This window comes from Plodia interpunctella, chromosome 2 (genome assembly GCF_027563975.2).
Source record: "Plodia interpunctella isolate USDA-ARS_2022_Savannah chromosome 2, ilPloInte3.2, whole genome shotgun sequence".
Taxonomy (NCBI): domain Eukaryota; kingdom Metazoa; phylum Arthropoda; class Insecta; order Lepidoptera; family Pyralidae; genus Plodia; species Plodia interpunctella.
In genome coordinates this window covers 9,915,825-9,928,855 of record NC_071295.1, presented here as the reverse complement: position 1 = coordinate 9,928,855, position 13,031 = coordinate 9,915,825, and the positions used below count along the sequence as shown (strand labels likewise).

Genomic DNA, 13,031 nt, shown 5'->3' with positions numbered 1-13,031 from the left:
ATAATTCGCAATGCAACATTGATGAAAATGTTGCGCGTATTTTGTTTAACCTTTCTAATTCTGCTATAAGTTTTCTGCGATTTTGTAAAGAAACAGCTCTATCATGCTCCTCATTAGATATGTCATTATGAAAAATAAATTTGTAAAGCGTTGCTTCATTCAAAATACTGTTCTTACATGTTGTAATACTTAAGAACTTGGTAATGATAAAAGACAACAGCAAGAATGTTCCCAGCGAAGTGCAAGCAAAAAGATGTGGTCATCTGCCCTGGCTCCTACCGGTTTCAGACCCACCATTTTTATTTTCTATTTTTACAAGACCTGTACGCAATTGCTGGCTAGCTCGTTTTTGCAATTTATTTTGCTTGCTATCTAATTATGGTCCAGCGTTGGTACCATAAGTTCTAAATAAACAGTGTTATGCTTGCTGCACGGAATTCTTGGTCAAATACATTTAATTTGTGTGATGTACGACGATGGCAAAGTAATATCCTGTGAATAGGATATACTTAGAATTGTTTAATTAATATTATGTGACAGAGTTTGCTTTGACTAGACTCTGCATTAGATGACTGTTGGTGGTGTAATTAATATTATTGATATTTTGCATACTAATGCAAAATTTCAATAATATTAATTACACCACCAATGAACACTATATCCAAGTGGATATAGTGTTCAAAATAAAACTAATATTACGTTATATCGTGTTTTCCCTCAATTCAAATTTATAAGCTATCTTTAAGGTGGTATTAAAAAAAAAAGTAATGAACATTTGTTTGTAAAATGCGTCATGTCACCTGGAAAGCAACAGTAAATTGGACTGGCAAGCAGCCAATTCTAACATAAATATATCTTGCTTTCAAAAAATAAAGTGATGCGAGCATAATAAATGATATTCTACACTCTAGCACAGAGCAACACATTCAGACTTTTCACACAGGAGTAGAAAGTGCCGAAGAGTTGCGAGACTCGAAGGCCACAAATAGCTGGACTGCGAGCTTTTTTGTAGAATTAGTTCGTATATTACTAGTTACAGGGTGATACTTCATCGCCATAGAAACCAATGCCCATTTTAAGGCAGTATCACTTGATGTACTTTTACGATATGATTGCAGAAAAGAAACAGTTCTCATCTACGTTTTTTCTTCACTCACAGACCAACATGGAAATAAATCGACGTGAAAACAAAGATGGCTTGAAATATTGTAAAATGGAATCTTAGTGTTATGAAGTGGGTTACGTACAAGTGGATCACTTACCAGCCGATGTGCGAGTGACTAGTAGTGCAGCGTAGGGTTTCCGAGTGGTGTGTTATACGTAATAAGATTTGTGGGGAAAGCCAGGTTATTACGCTAATGTTATAAAGAGTTGACTCATGCAATCGCTAGTATACTCTTCAGATAAATCTCTTCAGATTACAAATTCACCTGACAGATCATTTGGTAAAGGAAAACATCTTGAGGAAACCTGCACTCAAATTGATGATTAAACAGCTAGTGAAATATAATAGAAATGGAAAAACAGTCCACTATATTTCGCGCCCATAAACAAAAATACTTATAAACATTAATTAAAGAGTCAGTTTATTACAAAACTTCCCGTTGTAAACCTCGAAAAATTAATCAGACAATTCGTAAATTTTCAATGTTGTGTTTTATAAATTGAGCCATTCATAAAATAAGGTGTTAATGTTTGTTAAGTTCCTTTAAAGATTTATTTTTTTATTGTTACAATTAATCTTACTTATATTTACTCCGATGACTTTGGTGTTTTAATTAACTTTATTATCAAATCGAATTAAGTCGTTATGAGTTCCGACTTTGAGATTTTGTGTATATTTCAAATTAAATTTATTTTTAAATATAATTTCAGGTCCCAAATGATGGTTTATGGTAAGATAGTAACAATACTTATATATTCTATTGAGATGGGATAGAACCGACTGAAGCACAAACGCACCCATGTTATGTCGGTTGACTCTTACAATATAATTTGGTATCTAAATATTCTTAGATGCTAGATAATGAAAACGTAATTGCAAAGACATACAAACTAAACTTGTGTTCTGAATCTACGATATTTTTAGGGTTCAGCAAGGCTCACTAGTGGAGTGGGGAAAACCTGAACGACTGGATCGGCTTCATAATCTCAGAAAGTTAACATAACGCAATTCCATATCGTGTGAGTTTAAGCACACATCGGCTATTCTGTTAGACGTTAGACAACTACCGACATCTAGCAGTTGTGTACACACTAGTGAATTAAACAGATTAGTAGTAGTGGTGTTCAGATACTACTTCATTTTGATAGCCGTCAAACAGTTCGCCGAACTTGACGATTTATACTAACACTTCACTGGTTTTTCTTTGCCGTGAAAAATACTCACAAACTACGCAATTTGCGTTGGCATCTGTCTCAAGTGGGCGATGACGCAGGAGCTATAAGAGCCATGCCCCATTATTCGCGCTCCTTTGCGACGCCGCAGCGCGTTCAAGCTCCGTTTCTTTTCTATAAGTTTTGACGTTATTTCTGCGTTGTTCCGCGTTGTTTGTTGACGGATGTCAAACGTCTGCTGCCCAAAGGCCTCCCCTTAATTTGCCACCCGTCCGTGTCCGTCGTGTAACTTCTCCAATTCATAAAAAGATAGTATAAGGATAACCTTATGTCATCTTTTTAGGATTATATTTAAAAGATATTGTTACTTAAGGAGGACCTACCCCAAACCAAGGGATAAGGCACGGAAGAGAAGAATATGATAGATTGAGACTATATTCTGTCTAGCAGTTAGCAGAAATTCATATACAAGTTTTATAAGTTCAGTTCAGCTAGCATAGTAAATTGATATAATTTTATTCGGCAAAAAGTCATCAGCCCTTTTACCATACCGTACTTGGCAGAGTATTTCTCATAAAAAGGTTTCGAAAAATTAAATAAACAACATGTTGTGTGTAACTAAAATATTCTCATTATTTAATTTACTAGGTAAGAACACAATTTTTACAGAATGTTAATGATCTATCTACAAAAATTGTACACTATGTGAAAACTTAAAAATACTTTTAATTTACATTAACAGGGAAAAATATTCAAGTTCAACAAGATTAAGTTAAGATTTCTTCATTAAACTTACGTGCTAGTTACTTATTTTTATATACATTATTTCTTAACAACAACGTCATGTTTTTTTAAAGACAAAACAGCTAACAGTATTTCGAAAAATGTGTAAAATGTCAACTTTGTTTTCACAGCTAGTCTTCGATCACGCTAATTTATTGAAATATTTTTATTTTCAACAAATATCAATCTTTATTTGTCTCACTGTAATATCTACTACATGTTAGCGATAGTACACTCGAGAAGAACGAAAACTGCACCATACTATTGAAGATTTTATTGATTATTTTTTTTAAATGTTTGCATTTTTGTACATATAATTTTGGCACCAATTTTTTTTAATTTGCTTGTTTGTAATATTTTATTTTCATAAACTTAGTTGTAACAAGCTGTGAATGAAATATAAACATAACTTGCACTGATTTCAAATCAAATTGAATCGCATTGACGAATAATAAAAAAAAAATAGTTTTAGTTTGTTCGAATTTAAACGTAAGTGTTCGTGTTGACGATTTGTCATGCAAAATACTTAAATCTAATTATTTACACGGAGAGAAAATGGAAGCCTTGGAAGACAGCGCCCTCATGTACCTACTTACAAACTTTATCACATAACATATAACTAACGATACCGCGAAATCACAATCCTTAAGATTAAATTGTTCCCCAATTGCAAGAACTAAGTCAATATTTGACCTCAAATAACAAAAGAAAATCAGGTATAACAAAAGGTAACGTCAAGGAAAACTTTAAAGCAATTCGACAATTTTATCGTTTAAAACTACGTTTTGAACAACCGTTGGTAACTTTAGTTTTTATCGAAATATAAACTTTAGTAAGATTGCATTGATCGATAGGTATCTTTAATATAAATAAACATAATACGTATGGTTACATCCGAAGGAGAAGTGGCGATTTTGTATCAAAAATGAGTATTACGGAAAGTAAAGAGAACATCATTAAAATGTTTCAAAAACTTACGATAGTTGCATTGAAAAATACAATGTTTATTGTAAGGCACAGAAATATCATGGAATTAAAATTAGGTATTCACATCTAGTTGTAAACTTAGAAATACATGAACATCCAGCCTTCACTAAAGTAGCATTAATATAACTGGCCACAATAACGTGTTCAATAAAAAAGTATTTCGAAAATAAGTTTCGAAGGTAACAAACTAAATTATTGTTATGTTAACAATCATTCGAAAATAATGCCTGGTAAGCTTTTCATTAATACTAAAGTAGTAAATTATTCCAAAAATAGAAAGACATTCAAACATTTATAAAAGTACACAGTGGAATTATGGAAATGGTTATAGAAATATCAAAGTTAGTATGTAGTGCGACTACAAATTTGAGATTATAAAATTGGTTCCTACATACGTTAAGTTTAACAAATCATAATCATTTCAGGTCCCTTTAATTTCTTAATTGTATACACCAAAATATTTTCAATGCTTTACAAATCTTTGGTGCTCATCGACATTGCAAATCGGCACAAATGAAATGATACAAAGGCATATAATATAAAAATAATAATAACGAACACATTTTTTTTCTCTACTTTAGAAGTTACATAAATGATAAAACCTAATATTGAGATTGAAATTGTCGTTAAAAAGCTGCGAAACGCCAAGTCAGAATACTCATAATGGAACACGATCCAGAATTTATGATTAAAAAGCGAATTGTGTGCAAACAGAAAGGATGGCTAAGCTATGAGTCAGACCGACATATCTTGTTATACGCATTTGACACTACATAATGTAGTACAATTAAATTAGTACAATTAAAATGTATGTTTATTTCTAAGAAAAATCCGACCAGAAAGGCTGGTGCGCCATACCACGGTCTAAAAATATAAAAAGAATAAATTGACAGTGGTCTTATATGGTGTCATAACTTGAATACTATTATTATAATAATTTAAAAAACAGGTTCCTTTTTTGTAAAATAGAATCTCTAAATGGTTACCCATTTTTGTGACTCGTTTGACTGTTTTCGATACAAACATGAACTAGGATTTTAATAAACAGTACAGGAAAAAAGTGTATATTACACGGCATTGTAGGTACCATACATAAAATATCATACGTATAGGTTTTTTAACCATCCTCACTGTTCGGTATATAAATGTTTAAGTAAATAAGAATAACTAATTAAACTCATGTTAATTACGTATATATTGACACGTCTTGGTTCCAGTCCTGACTAGAAATATTGACCTCTCACTCTCAGGGAAAGTGCGCAGTCAATGCTGCTCCATCTGCAACGTCACTGAATTCATCAAGTTACTGATTTAAATTAGGAGGTAGTTTAAGTGACATCCTCGTTTTAGGCTTCACGACTTTCGCAACTTTTCATTGACAAACTTGTCTATTTTCTACACTTAAGGAATTAATGTGTCGGTGGCTTTTAAATATTATTTACCCTAATGAAATACATCTTTCAAATAAATACTATCTTGGAAGGTATTGGTCCCGGATTATAATTTTTAAACAAATTATAATAATTTGGACCCATTCGGCAAACATGTGATTTTCATATTAGTTGTAAACACTGCACCCGCAGTGATCCTGCGAATGCCTCACTATGAGTATCGCTCTGCGATATCACATGTCTTACAGCTAAGCACTTAACATAATATTTCGCTTAAACACATATCACAATTGAACTCTCACATTGAGAGAAAAAAACTTCAAAGTCCAAAGATACGCGTGCGCCCGCGTCAAGAGGGCAGGCGTCATTCATGTAGATTTTTGCTGAGCAGCAAACTGTTGTGAGGTCCCGACAAGTGCCTGATGAGTTCTGGTAGCGCCTCGAATGTCAGTTGACAGAAGCAGCAGTTGAAGCGGCCCGGCGTGTTAGTCCGTCCATCGTTCTCGCTCGAAGATATCACATTTCGATGAACAGAACAGAGATGTTTCAGCAAATGTGCCTTTTGTTTGAACATTGCGACACAGAGTCGACAGGCGAAAGGTTTCTCGCCCGTGTGCACTCGGAGATGCGTCTTGAGATTCCACGACATACCGAATTGTTTTCCACAGTATTCACATCGATATTCTCTTACCGGGGTTTGTTTACTAGAACTTTGATCGTGTTCTGTTGAAGGGGGGTCGTCTCCACCCATTGTAGGTTGGCACAACCACGGGCCCCAAGATCCGGCACTAGGCGGACGATATTTTAATGCATCTTCGTGTGTAGCTGTGGGAGGTGTAGCACTTCTTTCGGGTAAGTAAGGTGGAGCTGATGCGCTCAGTGGATGTAAGACTCCAAGTCTCGCACTTGCCGCGACTGCCGCAGCGCCAGCCGCGCCTTGTTGATACCGAAGATGTGCTATTTCTTCTAGATAGCTCGGGGGGTATGATACAAATGGGGGATTCTGTGAAGGTGAGTTGTGAAATCCAGGTCGTCTTTTCCGGTGAGGTGTGACCACGATGTTCTCGGGCGATGTGTGTACGAGTGACATCAGGTCCGCTTCAGGTGGTTTCAGATGTGCGTAATCTTCTAATTTCACCGTTCGTAAATCTAACTCAGGCGGTTCCAGATAATGTGACTTCCTCTTTGCTCTTTCGATTCCTCGTCCCAATCTGTCACTCAGTAGTTGTCTTCTGTAACCTGTTTCAGGTGGTGGGTCGTCTTGACTGGATGATGTTGATCTTCTTCGAGATATATTCTGAAATCGTAAAAGGAAATAATGAAGTACTTATTATAGAATAAAACAGCTTATATCTGAATAAATTGTCAATAAATAAATCGTTATACCTTTGCCGCAACTGTTTCTACATCCACATCTTGCGAATCGTCGTGCTCACTGCCTGTGTTTTCAGAATTTCTAGCAACCGACAAATTTACAGGATTTAATGAGCTTCTTCGTCTCGATGTAAGCCGTCCGCATTCTTTATTTTCTCCATCGTGATCTTCATCTTCTCTTTCATCGTTACTGCTGGTAGACATATTTTCTTTCTTTATACTCATTGATTCAGAGTCACCTTTATCTTTACTGTAACCTGCACTTGGAGTGACTCGTTCACTCTCTGAGTGGGAGGACCCAGAGGGCGCGTCGTGTTTACTGCTTTCATTGCTGTTGATGTCTGTTTTGAGGGCCTTTGCTTTTAATCGCTCACAAGATCTGTTTCTTTCTTCTGCTTGTTGCCGTTCTTTTGTTGATTTCCATACGTCCGATTTGATCTCTAGTAGTTCGAAGAGTTCTTGCATATCATCTATTTCACCAGACTGAAAAGCGAATAATAAAATACATGTAATAATTGTCGCAAATTGTGAATAATATTAATAAAATAATAGGAGTCAATGTTACCTAGATATATTTTTTATAGAGTAGCATTCAAATAAATATAATATATTACTTGTAGTTACCTCTATGTACGCTTGGCCGCTGTATAAGAAGACCAGAAGATGCCGCATGAGGGTGCTACTGATTCCTGACATGTGGATGGTGACGGGATTCTCAACAGACGGCGTGTCATCGAGTATTTTTCTGAAAGTGAATATTTAAAAATGAGAAGAAGTCATCAATGTTAGTGAACATACAGATGTGTAATGAAATAAATAGCTATAGATACCGTTAAAAAAAACATAAATAAAATTATTTATTAAAATTATTTTAAAACATCAGACTTTTACGAATATCGCTATCTCGAGGTAGAAGTCGCATATATACTAGTAAAGTCTATCAGTGAGCAGGTTTCCTCTTGATGTTTTCTTTTACCCAAAGCGAATTGTTGTCTAAAAAACCATTTATTTATGTACAGGATTCGAACCAGCGCCTATCGATCATAGTCAGTCGTCTTAACCATTGGACCACCACTGGATTGCGTTCGGGGCTGTAAAGCGAAGTTCAGGTTCAGCGTAAAAAATAACCTTATCTGTCTTTATCAGTCTGACATCAAACCTCCTTTGGAATGCTATTGTTGCTTATCCTATAATATGCCTAGCTAGGCTAAGTGTCCCTAAGTGGCCTCGTACGACATTCACGAGACGTTATGGGGTGACCTTATTCTAGGTAGGAACCAAACGCCACACGCCAGAAAGTACTAATTACCTGATGAGAGGGCTAGCTGCGGCCATGACGATGCGATGCGCGGCCAGTGGCACTGCGTCATCGCACACCAACACTAGGTCGGAGTACCGCGCCCCCCGCCACGCCGCGCCCACTTCGTTTAGGATGCAGGCGTGGTGCTTGCCGTACGTCAGTGTCAGCAGCCCTTCGCCCATCATTCCAGCACTGGAAAGAGGAGAATGGTTATGAATTATATAATATGAACACAAGATCAATAGTAGAGAAAAAATGTGGCGAAAGGTTTTATTTATTTATCATATTACAGCATGTTATTGCAGATATACGTAACTTTGGTACAAATATTAATGATAACACAAATGATAGTATAAATAATCATAACATAACAGTGAACAGATACACTATAGAACAATTAAATATGTCAACATCCGCATTCTGAGATATGGAATAATTAGCATTTTTATAAATCTGACCACACCACAGTCGCCACAGGATCAAACTCATACAAATTAGTACATGATGAAAATATAAATTCCTATGATCAAAGCATTCTATATTAAATTATGATCTTATCCTTCGCGTCTAGTTTTGATTTTTTATTCGTCACTGGAATCAATTCATTGATTTAAATTAATTCACAGTTGCTAGATCAAGATGTAATAGATATTATAAATTTGCCGGAAAGGCATTAAAAAGGTGATTAAGTATAATTATAGCTCGTTTCAAATACATATAAACCAAGCTCGGTATCTCAGATATCAGTTCAATTAACAGCGCAGGATATAGTTGATTGCGTTTTTGCAATTATCGCTACTAATAATGTATATTGTATTATACAGTGGCTACGTATTGTATACGTATCTAAAGTTAGAAATGATATCTCATTTCGATATGTCTATACATATCGTTGCATATATGCACAATAGTTTTTGCTTGGTGACAATCAAATTATTTTATGGAGCATGACCAAAATTAAGTAGCTTTTTATTCATTTATTTATATTAAATATAATATACATAATTGGTAGTATTGACATGACAATTAACGAAAAATTTAAGCACTATTCTATGGTAAGGGCGGAACACATTTGATACATGTCATTATAAAACACATACCTACTAATTATAAAGATAGAATATCTGAAGAAGTACTCGTACAACACTGCCATGAGGAAGTGGGCATTGAAATAGTTACTTATATATAAATATAGCGATAAAACCTGCCAATTAACTGAATCGAGAACTTCTGTAGACTTGTTTTTCTCGATAACATTGACGAAATAGTGAAATAAGTATAATTATGTTTTCGTGATACACATACATTCACGACGCGTATAAGATAAATAAAAATCGAAACACGTGATAATAACATTTCCGGGAAATATAATTTTTATGTATTAAAATAAAATGAAAAATTGATTTCATTCTTACAGAAGTAAATCTAGTTAACACACATACGAAAACATGAATACATTGTTTCAATAGTTCGTTAGAAATACAAATACATGTACAAGAAATACATATAGTAGACGAGTTTAACATTCAAGTAAAATAATAATTTGACGCAGTGAATTCTCGATGTATTAGTTTGATCCAAAGTCAGACTGAAAACCGCCGACATAATGACAGACAAGGTTGCACCTAGCCAACTGTTACAAAATATTCAATAGGTTCACACTACTTTAGATACTTCAGTGTACATTTACAATATCGCACAACAATGCTTCAGAATTCCACTTCAAACCAGCATTTCCCAACCAAATTAAAAAGGTTAAAAGGTGAGATGAATATAAATGAACTACCGAAAACAGATTCAGTAGTCCTATCCGCCAGGTGCTAGAAAGCCTGTTGCAATAGAACCTTGGCCTGATAATCCATCGCAACGCGTTATTAGAGTTGCTACAAACGCAAGATCGTTTAAAAGACGATCAACGGGCGCTTCTCTCATTGTGTGGTATTTAGCAACCGCGGGGGTCACAATCGGCAGAATAGCGACCATTGTTGTATACTGTTGCTCTATTGTCGACTGTTTCGCCAAAAGTCATATTTAATTGCGGAGACACAAAAGTGCAACAAGATTTGAGAATTCGGTAGAATGTTCCCCGTTAAGATGATCTTACTCGCGACTTGTGTCACGATTTTGTAATAGCTTTTTCGTTGTGTGCCCGAGTTTCAAATGTTTCGGAACGCCAGTGACAGACACAGGCAGATTTTTGCAAGCAAGTTTTGGACGTGTAAATTTCCACAAACCAGCTCCGGATTAGGTCAAGGAAGTGACTTCGCCCGATGGCGGTACTCCTAAAAACTTATTTGCATTTAGATGGTCAGTTTTTATGATGCTAATGTGTGTGGATAAAAAATTGAGTTGAACAAAGAGTTAGCATTTCCTTGAGCGCGGGAAACGTGAAGTCATTCATACATGCATGTTGTTATGTTTGTACTCGATAAAAAATCTCATCGAGATAAACTAAGGGAACGTGATGTTGAATTTTCCTTGGGCGATGAATGTGGGCCGATCTGAGCCACTAATTGAAGGTCACACGCTAAATGTTCACGCCGTATATAGAGAACAATAAAAAAATCGTTAGTTAAAGAATTTATAATGTTTTCGTTTACCATTTAAGCCATGATGATATTTGTTAAACGTATTATTTGTTTGATCGAGAACGTTAAAGCAACTAAGTTTCTATTGCAATAAAAACGAGATAAAATTAACTATATTTATTTCTTGATATGACTTGGATCTCAAATCTGACTCCGCAATCTGATGTGAACAAAGAGCTCAGTCATTAAATCGTATTGTGCTAGACACCTACTTACTTTGAGCTTGTCTTGATTTATATGATATCTACTGCTTTTTTGTTAACCTTGGATGTTCTTCAGTGTAATTACATTGAGGAGCAGTCAAGGTTAGAACTAAATAAAGAGAATTGCAATTTTCCGACACGTTTTTTGTATCTGTAGTGTGTATTTTTGGTTGCTAAATTGGCATGACTTCTAGAATAAGTTTACATATTATTTATTTTTATACTTTTGACTTCTAGAATAAGTTTACTTTAGCATCCTTATTAATACAATATTTTTATGGAGTTAAAACCGAATTTAAAAAGAAACTGAAAATTATCAAAGTTATTCCAAAAATTTCTATGCTCAGTCCAATCTACATCTATGGACAGAGTGGGTGACGGTTAGATTTAGATAGGACCTACAATAAATAAAGTTACAGGTACATAACTGAAGTTAGGTCGTGTTTCAGACAGTGTCAAAGCAGCCGAGCGCATCAGGCTCACCCGCCATTGTCCGTGTGAAGCCAATCGCAACACTGCAGTTCACATGTTCATGCAAATCGCATGCAGTACCTACTTGCTGGTCTTTTCCATGGCCATTTCATATGCATGTAATGTCGGCTACGAACTATAGCCAAACTCAGACAGAAGCCTAAATAAATAAATTTTAGAAATAAATAGTCGTTTCAACAATCGAAATATCTACATTTACACAGAATATTGTCTATTTCTACGGCAAGAAGATAGATGGCGGTGATTGTCGTTCTTAGTTGCATAGATCATTCATAGATGGCACTACGTGGATATTAAAGTTACACTAGACTCAATAAATGAATGAAATGTCTGTTTTTATGCGTAAATATTTCGGGTGTATAGTATTGACCTTCATTGTAAAGTTTTACTTTCACCAATACCTTTTTGTAAGTAAACAAAATTCCGGAAACTATATAGCAAACAATCTCTTTACCTTTTACTTACCGATTTGGTAACTGAAGGTAACTCGATTGTGCAACCGTTCTGGAAAGTAATTAGTTTCAATTTTAAAAAACACAAATACAAGCAATAATAGGCAAAGTGTTTATATTAATATTGACCTTATCTACTTCTGGAAAATATTTTACTAAAACTAATTTATTGTAAGTATTATAAGAATGAATGTGTAATGACTTGACTAGAAATAGGGCGCGCGGATTGTCGCGAATACCTTCGAATATAATAGTTTCGAAAACATATTTGTGTGTACTTCTATGACTATATTCAAATTTAGTGAAAATATAATGAAAATATGCTGTTTTATTATAATTCTTTGTTACACAAGATATAACTTCCTCAATTAACTTTCATATAAGTGAAGTTTACTTCCGAAATAAATATGAGATTAAATATTACTACGAATGATAAATATAGTATCGAAAATATATACAGCGTAGAAACAAAATAACAAATTAATAATAACCCAGGAAGCATTGTATCATAGTTCACTATTGATGATAAAAATATCTCAATCAGTCCAAGAATCAAGTGTACAAGCCAAGGTTATAAAAGAAATACTTCTTACATAATTCAGCCCACACTAATTAAACCGACCTAGAATGTGGCTGCATGATTGTCGTTTTCTTCGTCGCTCCGATCAAATACTGCACCCTTTATAGGCTTTATGGCAACCATGTCACTTAAAAGGTGGAATAGTTTATGAAATAGATACTCGACAATTTAATTACTAGGAGCTATATTAGGTAGGACTAATATGTAGCTGCACATTGTACTGTATAGTCATTTTGACCAAAACAGATAGATGATATGATTGATGAAGACGTTTTATATGTGGAGTTATGAATTAGAGAATTACTAGGTAGAAAAGACTAAATTTAATTTTTTGGTAGAAAAATATTTGGGAACTTGTTTCACAAAACCATTCATATGAAATTGTAATAGACATATTGAAATTTGAATTTTAGAAATGAAATAAAATTTTGAAATTTTGATTATTAAAATAGAAAAAAATATATTTTGATATGGATTTTCGATAAGATATTTTTGTATTTAAGATCTAGTCTTGGAAGAAATCGGTCAAAATTCTTATAGCAAC

General features: G+C 34.5%; 1 protein-coding gene across 3 annotated transcripts in view; it reads right to left on the bottom strand.

Annotated features, from left to right (window-relative positions):
* Positions 1-2,945: 2,945 nt before the first annotated feature.
* Positions 2,946-13,031, bottom strand: part of ken (ken and barbie) — a 29,097-nt gene continuing 19,011 nt past the window's right edge. For 2 of the 3 annotated variants that reach the window (XM_053756388.1, XM_053756382.2), the window contains exons 2-5: positions 8,182-8,364; positions 7,497-7,617; positions 6,885-7,355; positions 2,946-6,795 (exon numbers count right to left, since the gene is read on the bottom strand). In XM_053756388.1, the coding sequence (XP_053612363.1) occupies positions 5,863-6,795; positions 6,885-7,355; positions 7,497-7,617; positions 8,182-8,357 (1,701 nt within the window). In that variant the 5' untranslated portion in view covers positions 8,358-8,364 and the 3' untranslated portion in view covers positions 2,946-5,862. Of the gene's footprint in view, positions 6,796-6,884; positions 7,356-7,496; positions 7,618-8,181; positions 8,365-11,920; positions 11,960-13,031 lie in introns of all 3 variants that reach the window. The other variant, XM_053756373.2, reaches the window with a different exon arrangement.